This window comes from Anopheles cruzii, chromosome 3, assembly GCF_943734635.1.
Source record: "Anopheles cruzii chromosome 3, idAnoCruzAS_RS32_06, whole genome shotgun sequence".
NCBI lineage: Eukaryota > Metazoa > Arthropoda > Insecta > Diptera > Culicidae > Anopheles > Anopheles cruzii.
The window spans coordinates 77,815,049-77,826,979 of NC_069145.1; the positions used below are offsets into that span (position 1 = coordinate 77,815,049).

General features: G+C 51.1%; 4 protein-coding genes across 4 annotated transcripts; 3 read left to right on the plus strand and 1 right to left on the minus strand.

Moving 5' to 3' along the window:
* Positions 1 to 678: 678 nt before the first annotated feature.
* On the plus strand, positions 679 to 2,580 carry LOC128271052 (protein single-minded-like). The gene is made up of 5 exons (XM_053008485.1): positions 679 to 871; positions 937 to 1,382; positions 1,450 to 1,655; positions 1,726 to 1,841; positions 1,910 to 2,580. The coding sequence occupies exons 1-5, from the start codon at positions 697 to 699 to the stop codon at positions 2,578 to 2,580; spliced, it is 1,614 nt and encodes a 537-aa protein (XP_052864445.1). The 5' UTR covers positions 679 to 696.
* Positions 2,581 to 3,624: 1,044 nt separating this feature from the next.
* LOC128271053 (neuronal acetylcholine receptor subunit beta-2-like) lies at positions 3,625 to 5,253 on the plus strand. Its single transcript, XM_053008486.1, has 6 exons — positions 3,625 to 3,685; positions 3,758 to 3,912; positions 3,969 to 4,120; positions 4,173 to 4,549; positions 4,626 to 4,778; positions 4,841 to 5,253. The coding sequence occupies exons 1-6, from the start codon at positions 3,625 to 3,627 to the stop codon at positions 5,251 to 5,253; spliced, it is 1,311 nt and encodes a 436-aa protein (XP_052864446.1).
* Positions 5,254 to 6,337: 1,084 nt separating this feature from the next.
* LOC128272007 (sperm-associated antigen 7) lies at positions 6,338 to 7,891 on the plus strand. Its single transcript, XM_053009713.1, has 4 exons — positions 6,338 to 6,460; positions 6,645 to 6,801; positions 6,862 to 7,217; positions 7,297 to 7,891. Exons 1-4 carry the CDS (start codon positions 6,382 to 6,384, stop codon positions 7,401 to 7,403), a joined length of 699 nt encoding a protein of 232 aa, XP_052865673.1. The 5' UTR covers positions 6,338 to 6,381; the 3' UTR covers positions 7,404 to 7,891.
* Positions 7,321 to 9,434, minus strand: LOC128272006 (actin-related protein 8). Its single transcript, XM_053009712.1, has 4 exons — positions 9,361 to 9,434; positions 8,121 to 9,293; positions 7,846 to 8,053; positions 7,321 to 7,735 (listed from the first exon to the last, which is right to left on the minus strand). The coding sequence occupies exons 1-4, from the start codon at positions 9,379 to 9,381 to the stop codon at positions 7,437 to 7,439; spliced, it is 1,701 nt and encodes a 566-aa protein (XP_052865672.1). The 5' UTR covers positions 9,382 to 9,434; the 3' UTR covers positions 7,321 to 7,436.
* Between the last annotated feature and the right edge of the window lie 2,497 nt (positions 9,435 to 11,931).

Genomic DNA, 11,931 nt, shown 5'->3' on the forward strand with positions numbered 1-11,931 from the left:
CCCGAAGACGGAACACCTGTGTCCTGCGGCCGCTTCCGGAGTTTTCTGCACATGCCCCTGGGTTTGTCGGGCAATAGTACTTTGGCCATCGGTCCGGCAAGAGGTCGGAAGGAAGTCGGCTCGCGACGTCGTCACGCAAAGCAGCACACACTCGACACTTAGTTCGACTCTAGGAGATCCGATCTTCTGGCTGGACTAAACGGCGCAAAATGAAGGTCCTACGGAAGACGCCGACTGCCACCGACTCCAACCAAAACATTCTCGGTAGGTTTCGATACGGATTCAGTAGCTAGAAGTCTGTGTCTGGAGCACGTCCGTGCATCCGTGCGAGAAAGCTTTGTTTGGGGAAGTATGTGATCAAGGGAGGGATAGAGAGAGCCGTAGGGTAGTGTGGCCGTTGGAGTAGGATGTCGCGATCATCCGGAAGCCGGTACCGAAGGTGTGAGCGAAAGCGACGATCGACTAGCAAGCTAGTTGCAGACAGCCCAACGGCTTGGCGTCGTTTGCTAAACTCTAAACGATCTCGGTGCAGGAAGCTGGACTCCTGGTTCTAGGCGATCTAAAAATAGAGAGTGTGTCCCCACCTGGCCCGGGCCCCGTGGATCGGTAGCTAGGGGCCGATCGATGCGATCTAACACAAAGCTTTGTGCGTTTCCGCGACCGATCGTTACAGGCCTGGCAGCGTCGCGGACCGCGATGAAGGAGAAGAGCAAAAACGCAGCCCGCTCGAGGCGGGAGAAGGAAAACGTCGAGTTTGTGGAGCTGGCCAGCCTGTTGCCGCTGCCGAGTGCGGTCACGTCCCAGCTGGACAAGGCATCGATCATCCGGTTGACCACCTCGTACCTAAAGATACGCCAAATCTTCCCGGACGGTAAGTGACCCGCAGGTCGATTGCTCGACAACGGATCTTACGTTACGCGTGTGTGTTTGGGGCAGGTTTAGGCACTGCCTGGGGTGCCCCGGAGCGTCTGGCGGGAGGTCCGCGCGAAGGCACCACCATCAAGGAGCTTAGCTCGCACCTGCTGCAGGCCCTGGACGGGTTCATCTTCGTCGTAGCGCCGGACGGTAAAATTATGTACATCTCCGAGACGGCCTCGGTTCACCTGGGGCTGAGCCAAGTCGAGTTGCCAGGAAACTCGATCTACGAGTACATCCACAGCTACGACCAAGAGGAACTGGCGGCCATCCTGACGTTACCACCACAGCCGCCGGTGGCCCCCGACGCAAGCCCCACACCAACGGCCGGGGCCCAGCACGGCCATCGGCATACCTTCGCTCAGCAGCAGCGATCACACATCGTCGAACTGAAGCGATCCTTCTTCCTGCGCATGCGATGCGTACTGGCGAAAAGGAACGCGGGTCTCACGCAGTCCGGCTATAAGGTAAGGATTGGGATTCCGCAGTGGTTCGTGGTCGCTAACCTACTCCTCGAATTATCCGCATCGACAGGTTATACAGTGTTCCGGGTATCTGAAGGCACGAGTCTTCCCTCACGAATCGACGTCGGCGCAGGGCTACTGTTGCATGCAGAACCTCGGACTGGTGGCAGTTGGGCACTCACTGTCTCCGTCGGGGACCACGGACGTCATACTGCACCGGAACACGTTTATGTTCCGCGCCAGTCTCGATCTGAAGCTGATCTTTCTCGATAACAAGTAAGTAAGCGCGTCCTGTACGTGTGTGTGAAGTTGGCGAAATTAACCACCAAACTCTTCCCCCGAGCAGATGGAACCGGATTACTGAGCTGACGGGCTACGAGCCACAGGATCTGATCGACAACACGCTCTACCAGTACGTGCACGCGTGCGACATCCTGGAGCTGCGACAGTCTCACCAAATTTGTAAGTATTCTGATGGCATCCCCCGCGCGAGGATCACCTAGTCTGACGGGCACCCTGTTCCTTGACAGTGCTCCACAAAGGCCAGGTGACGACCAAGTACTACCGGTTTCTGACGCAGGGTGGTGGCTGGCGCTGGGTGCAATCGAGTGCCACTATCGTGCACACCACGCGATCCTCTCGGCCGACCTGCATCGTTGGCTTCATCCACGTGCTGAGCGAGCCGGAAGTCGGTTACCTCCAGCTAAACGGTATCCAAGGGTCCGTCCCGACGGGGCCGCCCAGATCCGCCAATGAAGTGACCTACGAAGCCTCTTGCCACAGCTACACACACATCGCGTACGGTGCGCCGCCACCACAGCCAACCCAACAGCTAGCTGATCCGAGCTACGATCAGGCGGCTACCGATGGCTTCGCCCGAACGCCGGACTGCGGGAAGGCAGAGCTGAGCCACCTGCCGCTCCCGGTGCACCATCCGATCGGCAATCTGAACGGTGGGTCCTTCCTGCACACTCCGGAGCTCTGCCTCGAGCAGACCATCGATGGGTACGCGTTGGGTCAACCGGTGAGCTCATTTTCATTCGAAGACGCCCATTCGATGGCGGCCGAGGTCGACTTTCTGGCCGACCCGTTCTACGAGCAGTTGTACTCGTCCTTCACGCCACACTCGGCCGACGAGCACGAGCACCTGATCCTGCGCTCCTCGCCGTCCGTCAGCACCAACAGCTCCGACACGGTGTGATGGCGAGTGCGCCATTCGGAAGCCATTTTGTGCCCCGGTTTGCGAACCAATCCAGTGATATTATCCCGTGCTGATGCTGCTGCTGCTGCTGCCAGTGTAATTGTTCAGTGTTCGATTACCGTTCTATTGCTTAAGCCTCTGTTGCCAGTAAGACCATTGCTCTGCGCCCCGTGTGTTTCAGTACTCTCTTTTTTGATTGAGATTTAAGGCATTGAACGTATTACAATAAGGTTGCTTAACATAAGAATGATTGTATTTAGTGAAGAAAATGCTTTTTTATTTTCCAGATAAGCAACAATACATTTTTTCGGCGACCTTCACGCGAAGCCGAGTAACATTCCGCCTTTAAGCTACATTCTAACAGTCTTTTCCGTTTACCGATAATAAACGATGATTAGAAAAGAATTTATTTTAAAGCGTATAATGTATTCGAAAGTTCCGCCAATCTCATAATTGATGCTTATTCATTTCTACGTGTTGAGTTTGTATATCTTGTATGCTGATGCCTTGTATTATGCATTTATTATTTGTTTTTACTTATTATGTATATTTGATTTTATAAAAATCCTTCCGCTTATCAAAAATGATTAAAAATGTTTCTCAATCTCAGACACAGTGTTACAATTTTCTTCGATCAATCGATCTCATTGGAAAGACGACATTTCAGACAAGTTTTGTGAGCAAAGCTTGAATGAGTTGAAAACAGGGCCAAATTTTCAAAGCGGCTTTAAAACGCAACGGCATGAAATGATGAACGACTATAATTAATTATGGTCAATCAAAATAGTGTGTAAATTGAAATAAAACATTTATGCGCAATGATCAAAAACGATTTGTAGGGGTTGACTGAACTGAAAAACAGACGATATTCAAATGCCTTAACGTTATCAAAAACGTAACAATCCCGAAGCCAAGGGGGCGTAGCCAGAGATTATGCCAACGGGCCACAGCTGCCGCCGATCCGAGTGTTTTCCAAAAGAAGCTCAGTTCGAGGTAGATCCTGGTTCGACTGAGATCGGTGGTCAGCCTGCAACGTTTGCTACAATGGGTTTCGTGAAAAAGATCGTATTGGCGTTGGTTTTGATCGGCCACCTGCATTTCGGAGGTGCGACTTTGCGAAGCGGAACGGAGTGCGGGCCGAAAAGAAAGGTGTAATTGACGATTCTCGATTCTTTAGCCACCATAAACTGCGATGGAGAGCCCTCGTCGAAGGAGGGGAAGCTGCTGAAGAAGCTGTTCTGCTACAACTACGACAAATCGGAGCGCCCGGTCCGGAACTACAGCACGCCGGTCAACGTATCCTTGGATATGCACATTCAAAACTACGATTTGGTAGGTATTTTGTTCGGGTCGTACGGGTGAACCGTTAAAATGTTTCTCACCTCAAGAACGAACGGAAGTCCACGCTGACCGTCTACGTGTGGCTGAGCACGAGCTGGAAGGATGAGTTTCTGGTTTGGGACCGCATGGAGTACGGCATCGATAAGCTGATCGTGGAATCCAGTGAACTGTGGCACCCAACCATCATTCCTTTCAACAAGTAAGAGGCACGCAAGCTTTTTGGGGTCCCCTATCTTAACTCTGCTGTACAGCTTCCACAGCTCTGGCGCAGATGCGGCCTGTTCCAGCTATCGCTGCGAGGTGAACCAATACGGAACCGTACTGTGCGTTCCACCGTGCCAGTACGAGGCCCTGTGCGTGGGGAACACACAGAACTGGCCGTTCGATTCGCAGAACTGTACCGTCTTTCTGGGCACCTGGGTTGAGGATGTGGCCAAGATCAGCATCAACGAACGATCCAACGTGTCGACGCGCTACATCAAAGTGCCTCACTCCGAGTGGCAATTGCTGTCGGCCAGTAGCAAACTTTTGGCTCTGTCCGAAAACACGTCGTACCCTACGGTGGAGTACAACTTCTCGCTGCAACGCCATACGGCGATCTACGGAGCGCTGCTGACACCGGGATTCTGTGAGTGAACATCAAAATGGAGTTTTAATTTGAATCGATTCTAGGACGTACGAATTCCCCCCCGAATTTGTTGCAGTGTTGGCCATAATCAATCTGGCGGTCCTGTGGATGAACAGCTACAGCACCGAGCGGTTGTACATTCTTTGCGGCACGTGCATGGGACACTTCACGTACCTGGAGTATCTATACTGGCGTGCTCCTTACCACGGGGTTGCCGTTCCGAAGTTGTGTAAGCTCCCGAGGCTTGGCTACTCCACCGGCGAAGATCTCACTCAGGTGTTCTGTTTTCAGTAATTTTCTTCCGCGATTCGCTCATCATTAGCGTGGGCATACTGGCCGTTACCATCATCCTGCGGCACATCCGATCCTCGGCCGGAAGCCCGGACCGGCTGGTGAACAAACTGGCACTAAAAGTAGCCGCCACCGGTGTGGGCCGAGTGTTGCTTCAAGCGGACGTCGCTGGAACAGCGGAAGCGGACGGCACGAACGCGCCGGAAAGCGATAACCATCCCCGGGCGAATGGCGATGGTGATACGGTCAATCTGGTGGTGGAAGTACCCGACATAGCCACCGGAATGGAGCCTAGTGCCGAGGGCCAGAGCAACGGCTCACTGGTGGCCACCTTTTTGGACAGAATACTGTTCGTTTGTTGTGTACTTAGCTACAGTTTCATGGTTTGCAGTTTATTGCCAACTGAAGCGTGATTCTGTATAATAAAAGTCTATTGGTGTCGCCCTTTTGAAAATATCGCTGGAACCGATCGTCTTTCGACAGGATTCTCGGACTCTCGACAGGCGTCTCGGTCGACGAACGCCAGCTATAACGGGGCTTACCACGCCCCCCCTCCCCCTGTCCCTCTGGATGGTCTAAGAGGACTTTGGACGGGCTGGTTCGTTGTCCCCCATTCACATGACATAGCTAGCCCAACGGAGCCTAACCCTGGGGCCAAATATTAATCTGAGCATCTTTCTCTCGGACGCGGTTGAGAGTTGAGTTCGGCGATGTTGTCGGTAAGGCTGCTGATGGTGGAATGTTGCTGGAGATGTTCCACATATGGCCAACAAATCTTTCTGGGAGGCTTCAATGGTCTACACAGTATAAGCAATGACAATGGTTGCAGATTGATGAATTTTGCATCCGCAAGGAACCTGTTGATTGAAAGTACCTCGCAAAAGGACATCCACAAAGCCCCGTGGCCCCGTCTTCGGACGGAGTTCATTGAAACAGAAGTGATGATGTAAAGAGCAAAGGATAGATGAGCTCGGTGAAAGCAGAGTGTGTTACGGATCCCCAAGACAATTCTACAAAGCGGTAGTCATCGGTCATCGAAACAGTAATGTGCTGCTGCGACAAGGTTGAAAATCTGATCTGCAACCAGCCAGAGGTCCTTTCGCGGTGGGCCCAGCATTTTGGTGAATTACTCAACGATCAATTTACCGAGCAGCCAGAAACTCCACTGGCGGCCACAATCAGCCCAGAAGAGGGAGCAACGTCTTGTTTTTAAAAAGAACCAACAGCAAAAACGGGAATCGAAATGATTGCTTCATTTTGTTGTGATTTAAAATATTTGGAGCTACCCAGAAGAAGGATATCTGAAATTGTTGTGCCACTTCCTTCAGCTGATTAAACGAGACGACAAAACGAACGAAAGAACTTAACGAACTCAACCAATAATTTCAAACGATTTGAGTTCGCTCCGTTTTTGTCACTCAAGGGTTAAGCAAAGCCGCTGTCAAAAAAATTCATTTTGTGACATTTTCTATGTGAGCCTTTTGTTTACACTTTTCTCAGCATTGTTTTGTTATTGTGCCTGATCGCGTTCTGTTACCGAAATGGATCTTTTGGGCAGCATAATCGGTTCCATGGACAAACCACCGGCCAGGGATAAGAAAGAGAAAGATATGTACGAAAGTGAGTTGTTCGTAAATCTTGCATTCGGAGTTGTAGGAAGCAACTTTCAGTCACTAAACTCGAGCCCCTTGGCATTCGCGCCACCGATTCAAAGGGACTGCGTTGCGGCTGAGGGTCCCATTCGGCGCATCAACGATCAACCTTTTTGTTTAACCGTAAACACAAACCGTTTCCAACGTTTCAGAACAAAAGAAGGAGTACGAAAAGCTGAAAAATCGGGGACGAGAAGAACTGAACCGATTCCGTAGCTACGTAGAGGAGCGCTTGGGCCGACTGATGAAAGACGATAACCGGCACTACATGGAATTCCAGCCGTTGGATCAGTTGCACCGCTCGGTCGTGTACGTATTGTGCTTTTCGCTCGCGGGGCCACAGGCTCATCCGTTTGGTTCAATCCTCAGTCATGACATCGCGGAAACGGCGGGACTTGTGGGCATCAGCTTCGGCGTCGAAGACGAAGGTCGGTATATTGTAGTGTACAAAAAGGAACACCAACCCAGTAAGGACGAGCTGGACGCCAGGCGGAACGGTGATCCGTGGAACAAGGAAACCGCCAAGCAGTACGCCGAACGACGGCGCGCCCAGGAACTGGAGGAAAAGCAGCGGAAAGCGCGTAACCGAGGTGTGAAAGGCGACGGAGATGCGGCCCAGTCGTTGCCGCACACGGACTACAAAGACAAGTACGTGCACCTTATCGGGCAGGACGCGGCAATTGATGCCGCCAAACGGACCGTGACGAACCGCACGTACGGATACGGTGAGAGACTCAACCCGAGGCGGAGGACCCGGCGATTTGTTTATTGTTTCTTTCCTTTCTCTCCGCTGTCCCCCCCCAGTGCCAAGTGAAAACAAACGAGATCTACGTTCCATCGAGCAAACGATGGCCGACATTCAAGCCAAAAAGAAGCGCAAAATTGAACAGACTGAGGTGCCGCCCGAATAGAGCGCTCCGCTTGGCCTGGCTCCACGCGCACGGTCACCACATGAAGACGGCTTTTTCACGCAAAACCCGCAGCCCGTAGCGGGCCCACTCAGTCTCCGTTAGCCACAGCTCATCGGCACTCTCCAGGCACGACATGATGGCGGCCCCCTTCCAGCTGGTCATCTCCGGGTCCATATCCTTGGGGCTGGTCACAATGCTCTGCTCGGACCGGAACGCGGGCGGCATCTTTTGCGACAGTTTGTTCTGCAGCCACCGGCCAATGCCGGCAAACTTCATGCCACCGCCCACCAGCAGGACGCAGCCGTACATCTTCCGCTTCAGCTCGTCGCTGGCTGCCGGAGAGAGAGTGCCGGAGAAGTGAATTAGCATGGTCAAAATGTGTTTACTGTTCGGTGACTACAAAATAAAGCAACTCTTTTACTACGGAACCAGCATCACTTACGGCAGCGTTCGATGCTCTGTACGATGGCCTGATCCAGACCGATCAGCTGACCTCCGGGTACCACGAGCCAGTAATCTCGATCATTGTTCTTATTGTCGCGCTCCTGTTCGGCCAACCCGTCCACCACGATGTCGTCATCGGGGTTTTCGGCACTGGCCAAGGCACCCGGTTCAATAGCGGATTGCTCCAGATTTTCTTTGTTCCTTCTCTAAAAAACGATGCCAATGAGAAAGTGACTTTCTTTCGTTGCCCCGGGGACCCCCCCCGATACCTACGCCGGTCTCACGTAGATACTCGGCATCGAAACAGTCCTCCGGGTGTGACTGGGATGAGGCGGGTTTTTGTGTTTTCGGTGCGGCCCGATTAGCGCCGGTGATGGTCAGCAGTTCGGTGTGGAACAAGGCCAACGGGGCGACCATCGTTTCGTCGGCCACCTGGAGCGTGTAGTTCCGCTTCGCCATCTGCGGCTGGTGGACGACAAACCGTTTCTCCAGCGATCCGCACGTGTCGAGATTCACGTGGCCAAACTCTTCCTTTAGCTGCTGCAGCAGACAGGCATCGAGCGGATTCCGGTCGTCGCACTCCTGGTACGGAAAGGCACACTTCTTCAGCAGCCAGTAGAACACCTGGGTCACATCCGCTCCACCGTGGTCGAAGCGGACGCGCGTGTTCGGATGCGAAATGCCGTCCTCAACGCACGACACGGACGTTTTCTGATCGCCCACGTCCACCACGCAGGCGTACCCGAGGCCGGCGCCAAACGTGGCAGCTACGTGGTCCTGCACCAGAAAACAGCACCCGAAGCCGATCCGCTTGAGCAGCAGCGTCATAAACTCGCCGAGATGGGCACGATTGTATATATCCGGAATCACGAGCACAGCCCGGTAGCGTGCCAATTTCCCCGGATCGATGTGCAGCTTCCGCTGCAACACGTACTCCCAGATGGCCTGCAAATCGCTCATCACCGAGGACAGGGACCCTCCGACACCGTCGTGTGTGTTGAGCTCCCCACGGCGGATCGGGAAGTGAAGGTTGTAATGGCCACCGTTCGGGTTCAGCTTCAGCACCTCTTCACCGATCAGCACATCGGCGAAGCTGGCCTCATCTTCCCAGCCGGCCAGCGTGTCCGGTACGGTTTCCGGTTGGGATCGTTTGTTGAATGCGGCAATTTGCTGCGGTGGCGTCGCGTACCGCCGCTGGCCGTCGGACTGTACGGCCGATTGTAGGGTGTGTGAGATCTGCAGCCGGCAGCGTTCCATCTCTTGCACCACCTCACGGGTGGTCTCCACCGTGCGAGGTAACCAACTGTCCCGGTGGACCTTTCCGCCCGGTTTACGGCGCCGTGCAATTGCGTGCAGCACGCGCACTGGGTTCACATCCGAGGCACGACCCATCCGCAGGTACTGGGACCCGGGGTGGATCACGATAATGCTCTGCGCTTGGTTGTGCTGCGAACGCAAAGGTTGGGAACCATAACGGGTTGTGTGCGACACGGAGGCCATTTCGGGTACTTACTTCGGGAGTGTCGGTGGACATTTTGTGCTTTTCACTGGAAACCGAAACAGAACATTTCTCGGAGGGCAATTTTGTTGTTTACACTTTGAACTGAACACGCGAAGCTTTTTTTTACCCGGCCGTACCGAATCGGTACCGATTATCATTATCGGTTATTATCGGTTATCGGTTACCGGTTATTTTCCCGATTCGGAATATTTTTAGGGGATCAGATTATGCAAAATAGGCAATAGAAGGAAAATTAAAGCATTATTATTTGTGAACGTGTTGGTGGCAGCGTTGTTTACTTTTGCAAATTTGTGAATTTGAGAAAACAGAATCAGAATGAAATGGTAAACTGCCGAATCAAAAACATAAACAAACGAAACGGTTTTCGCTTTGCCGCCATTTGCCGAAACAAAGACGCACTATGGGAAAAAAGGTGATCAGGATCCGAATGTTCAGCCTGGATTTGTATTTTGTGGTTTGGAGAATAGAGATACTCGAACATACTCTCTAAAACCAAGTTTTTGTCTAGTCAACGCGATATTCAAGTTACATAGTCACAGTTCAAGCAAAGCAAAACGGTTTCTAGAAATCATTTTTACCCACTGTCGCCCCTTTTTGCCCACTGTGCCAACTTATTCTTGGAAACCGTTTCGCGAAGCGTTTGGAACCGCGAAATCAGACGATGCCGATGCGAAAAAAGTATTAGCTCCTAAAAATACTTAAAACGATGGCGGATTTATTTTCGAATATTTTCCCCGCAGAAATGGGACAGTGGATAAAGTTATCAAGTCCCGAAAAAGTGCAAAAGAAGCCCCGCAAAGTCGCAAAATCGGTAGGTAAAGTTGTTGATTTTCTAGACGGTTTTTCATCATTTCTCTCCCGAAAAAATAGCTCCAATCGGACAATAATCCGACTCCTCTCGGACTCGGACAATCGGTAAAGAGATTTAATCATCCCGAAAAAGTGAAACAGTCCCGCAAAGTCTCGAAACCGGTGAGTAAAGTTAGTTGTTGATTTTCTAAACAGTTTTTCATCATTTCTCTCTTTCTTGCTGATAGATAATGGTGGGCAAAAGGAGTATGGACAAGATGCGCATTTTTGATGACTATTACCACAGAAATGCACATTTCATAACGCTTACTAGCCCGGCGAATAAGGTATGGCAAAGTTGAAGTTGTGTTAAGTAACGCACGATTTATGATCTTCACATCACAGACAGAAACGGTCCAGAACACGACAGACGGAGATGAGATGGTGATGGAGGTTTCCAGATTTACGGTCGATCCGAACACCGCCGCGGTCACCGGATCCAGCACCGCCACCATCAGAACTTTAGAAGAAACCTGCTATGACGACGACGACGACTTGGTGGTGGAGGATTACGGATTTACGGATGTTCCGAGCACCGCCGCATCTACGGTCACCGGCACAGCACCCAGCACCTCGGGATCTCGCCCACCGAGCATGCCACTAAGCCTGCTCAAGACCAACATCGCTAAAGCCACCGCCAGCACCTCTACCGCCACAGTCCCCAGACCCAGGACCTTCACTTGCGGCGGCAACCAACTGGTGTTCCCCATAAATAGTTTGGAGCAATTAATATGTTGGGGAACGCAGAAAAGCAACAACCTTTACGGTTGTTCACAATTCTTGTTCACATGATTGAGACCGCATGGTCTCAAGGCATGAAATTGAAAAATGTTAAAGGAAATAAGTTCCTTAGAAAGACAATTAATTTATTTGTCACAAATGAATTTCTGTACAAATGTGTGTGGGCAGAGCCGCAGCTCGCGAAACCCCACATTCTCAAATTTCACATTCATGCCATTTCCGCGCTTCATAAGGCACACACACATTTTGATCGCGATTACGAGTTCACGGAATTCGAGCAACAAATGCGAAATTTCGTCCGGAAATCGCGAGTTAAATAAATAAGTTACGAGTTTTTGTTAACCACAATTTGGATTTTTTTGTAATTGGTAGCTCGTTGAAGAATTTGAATTTGAAGAGTAAGGTTAAAAATTCGGATCCTCTTATTTGTATTTTTATTTTTTCTTTTATTATTTTTCTGCGAATTTTTTTCTGAAGCTGCGAATTTTCTTCTGAGGCTGTGATGCCAAGGACATCGAAACATCATCATCGAAAACATCGAATCATCGACAACATCGAAAATCATGACAAAAACATAGAATTGTTTCGGAGCGATGATTTTAGTTTGAGTTAAAAAAAACGCCCCCCGACGGTAGAGGGCGCTGGCACCTGGCAAAGGACCAACATTTGGGAAAAATGATGAAAAAAAGGCTTAAAGGCAACTTTTGTGACTTTTTGTCCGTTTCTTTTAATGTTTATCTTTTAATGCTTTCTTTAAATACAGATTATGATCATATGCTTTAATCTTAAGTTGCCGGGTCCCGGCGCTTTCCACTAAACGTCCCCAAAACGATTGCTCCACCAGATGTGTCCGCGTTGATCCTTTGCTATCGCTTTCCATCGCTTGCCTGGTTCCACGCCGCAGGACCTGTCGTCGATCAGTGAGCGGACGAGTTTGCTTGTGACGATCGCTAATGGGTACTATTTTACACT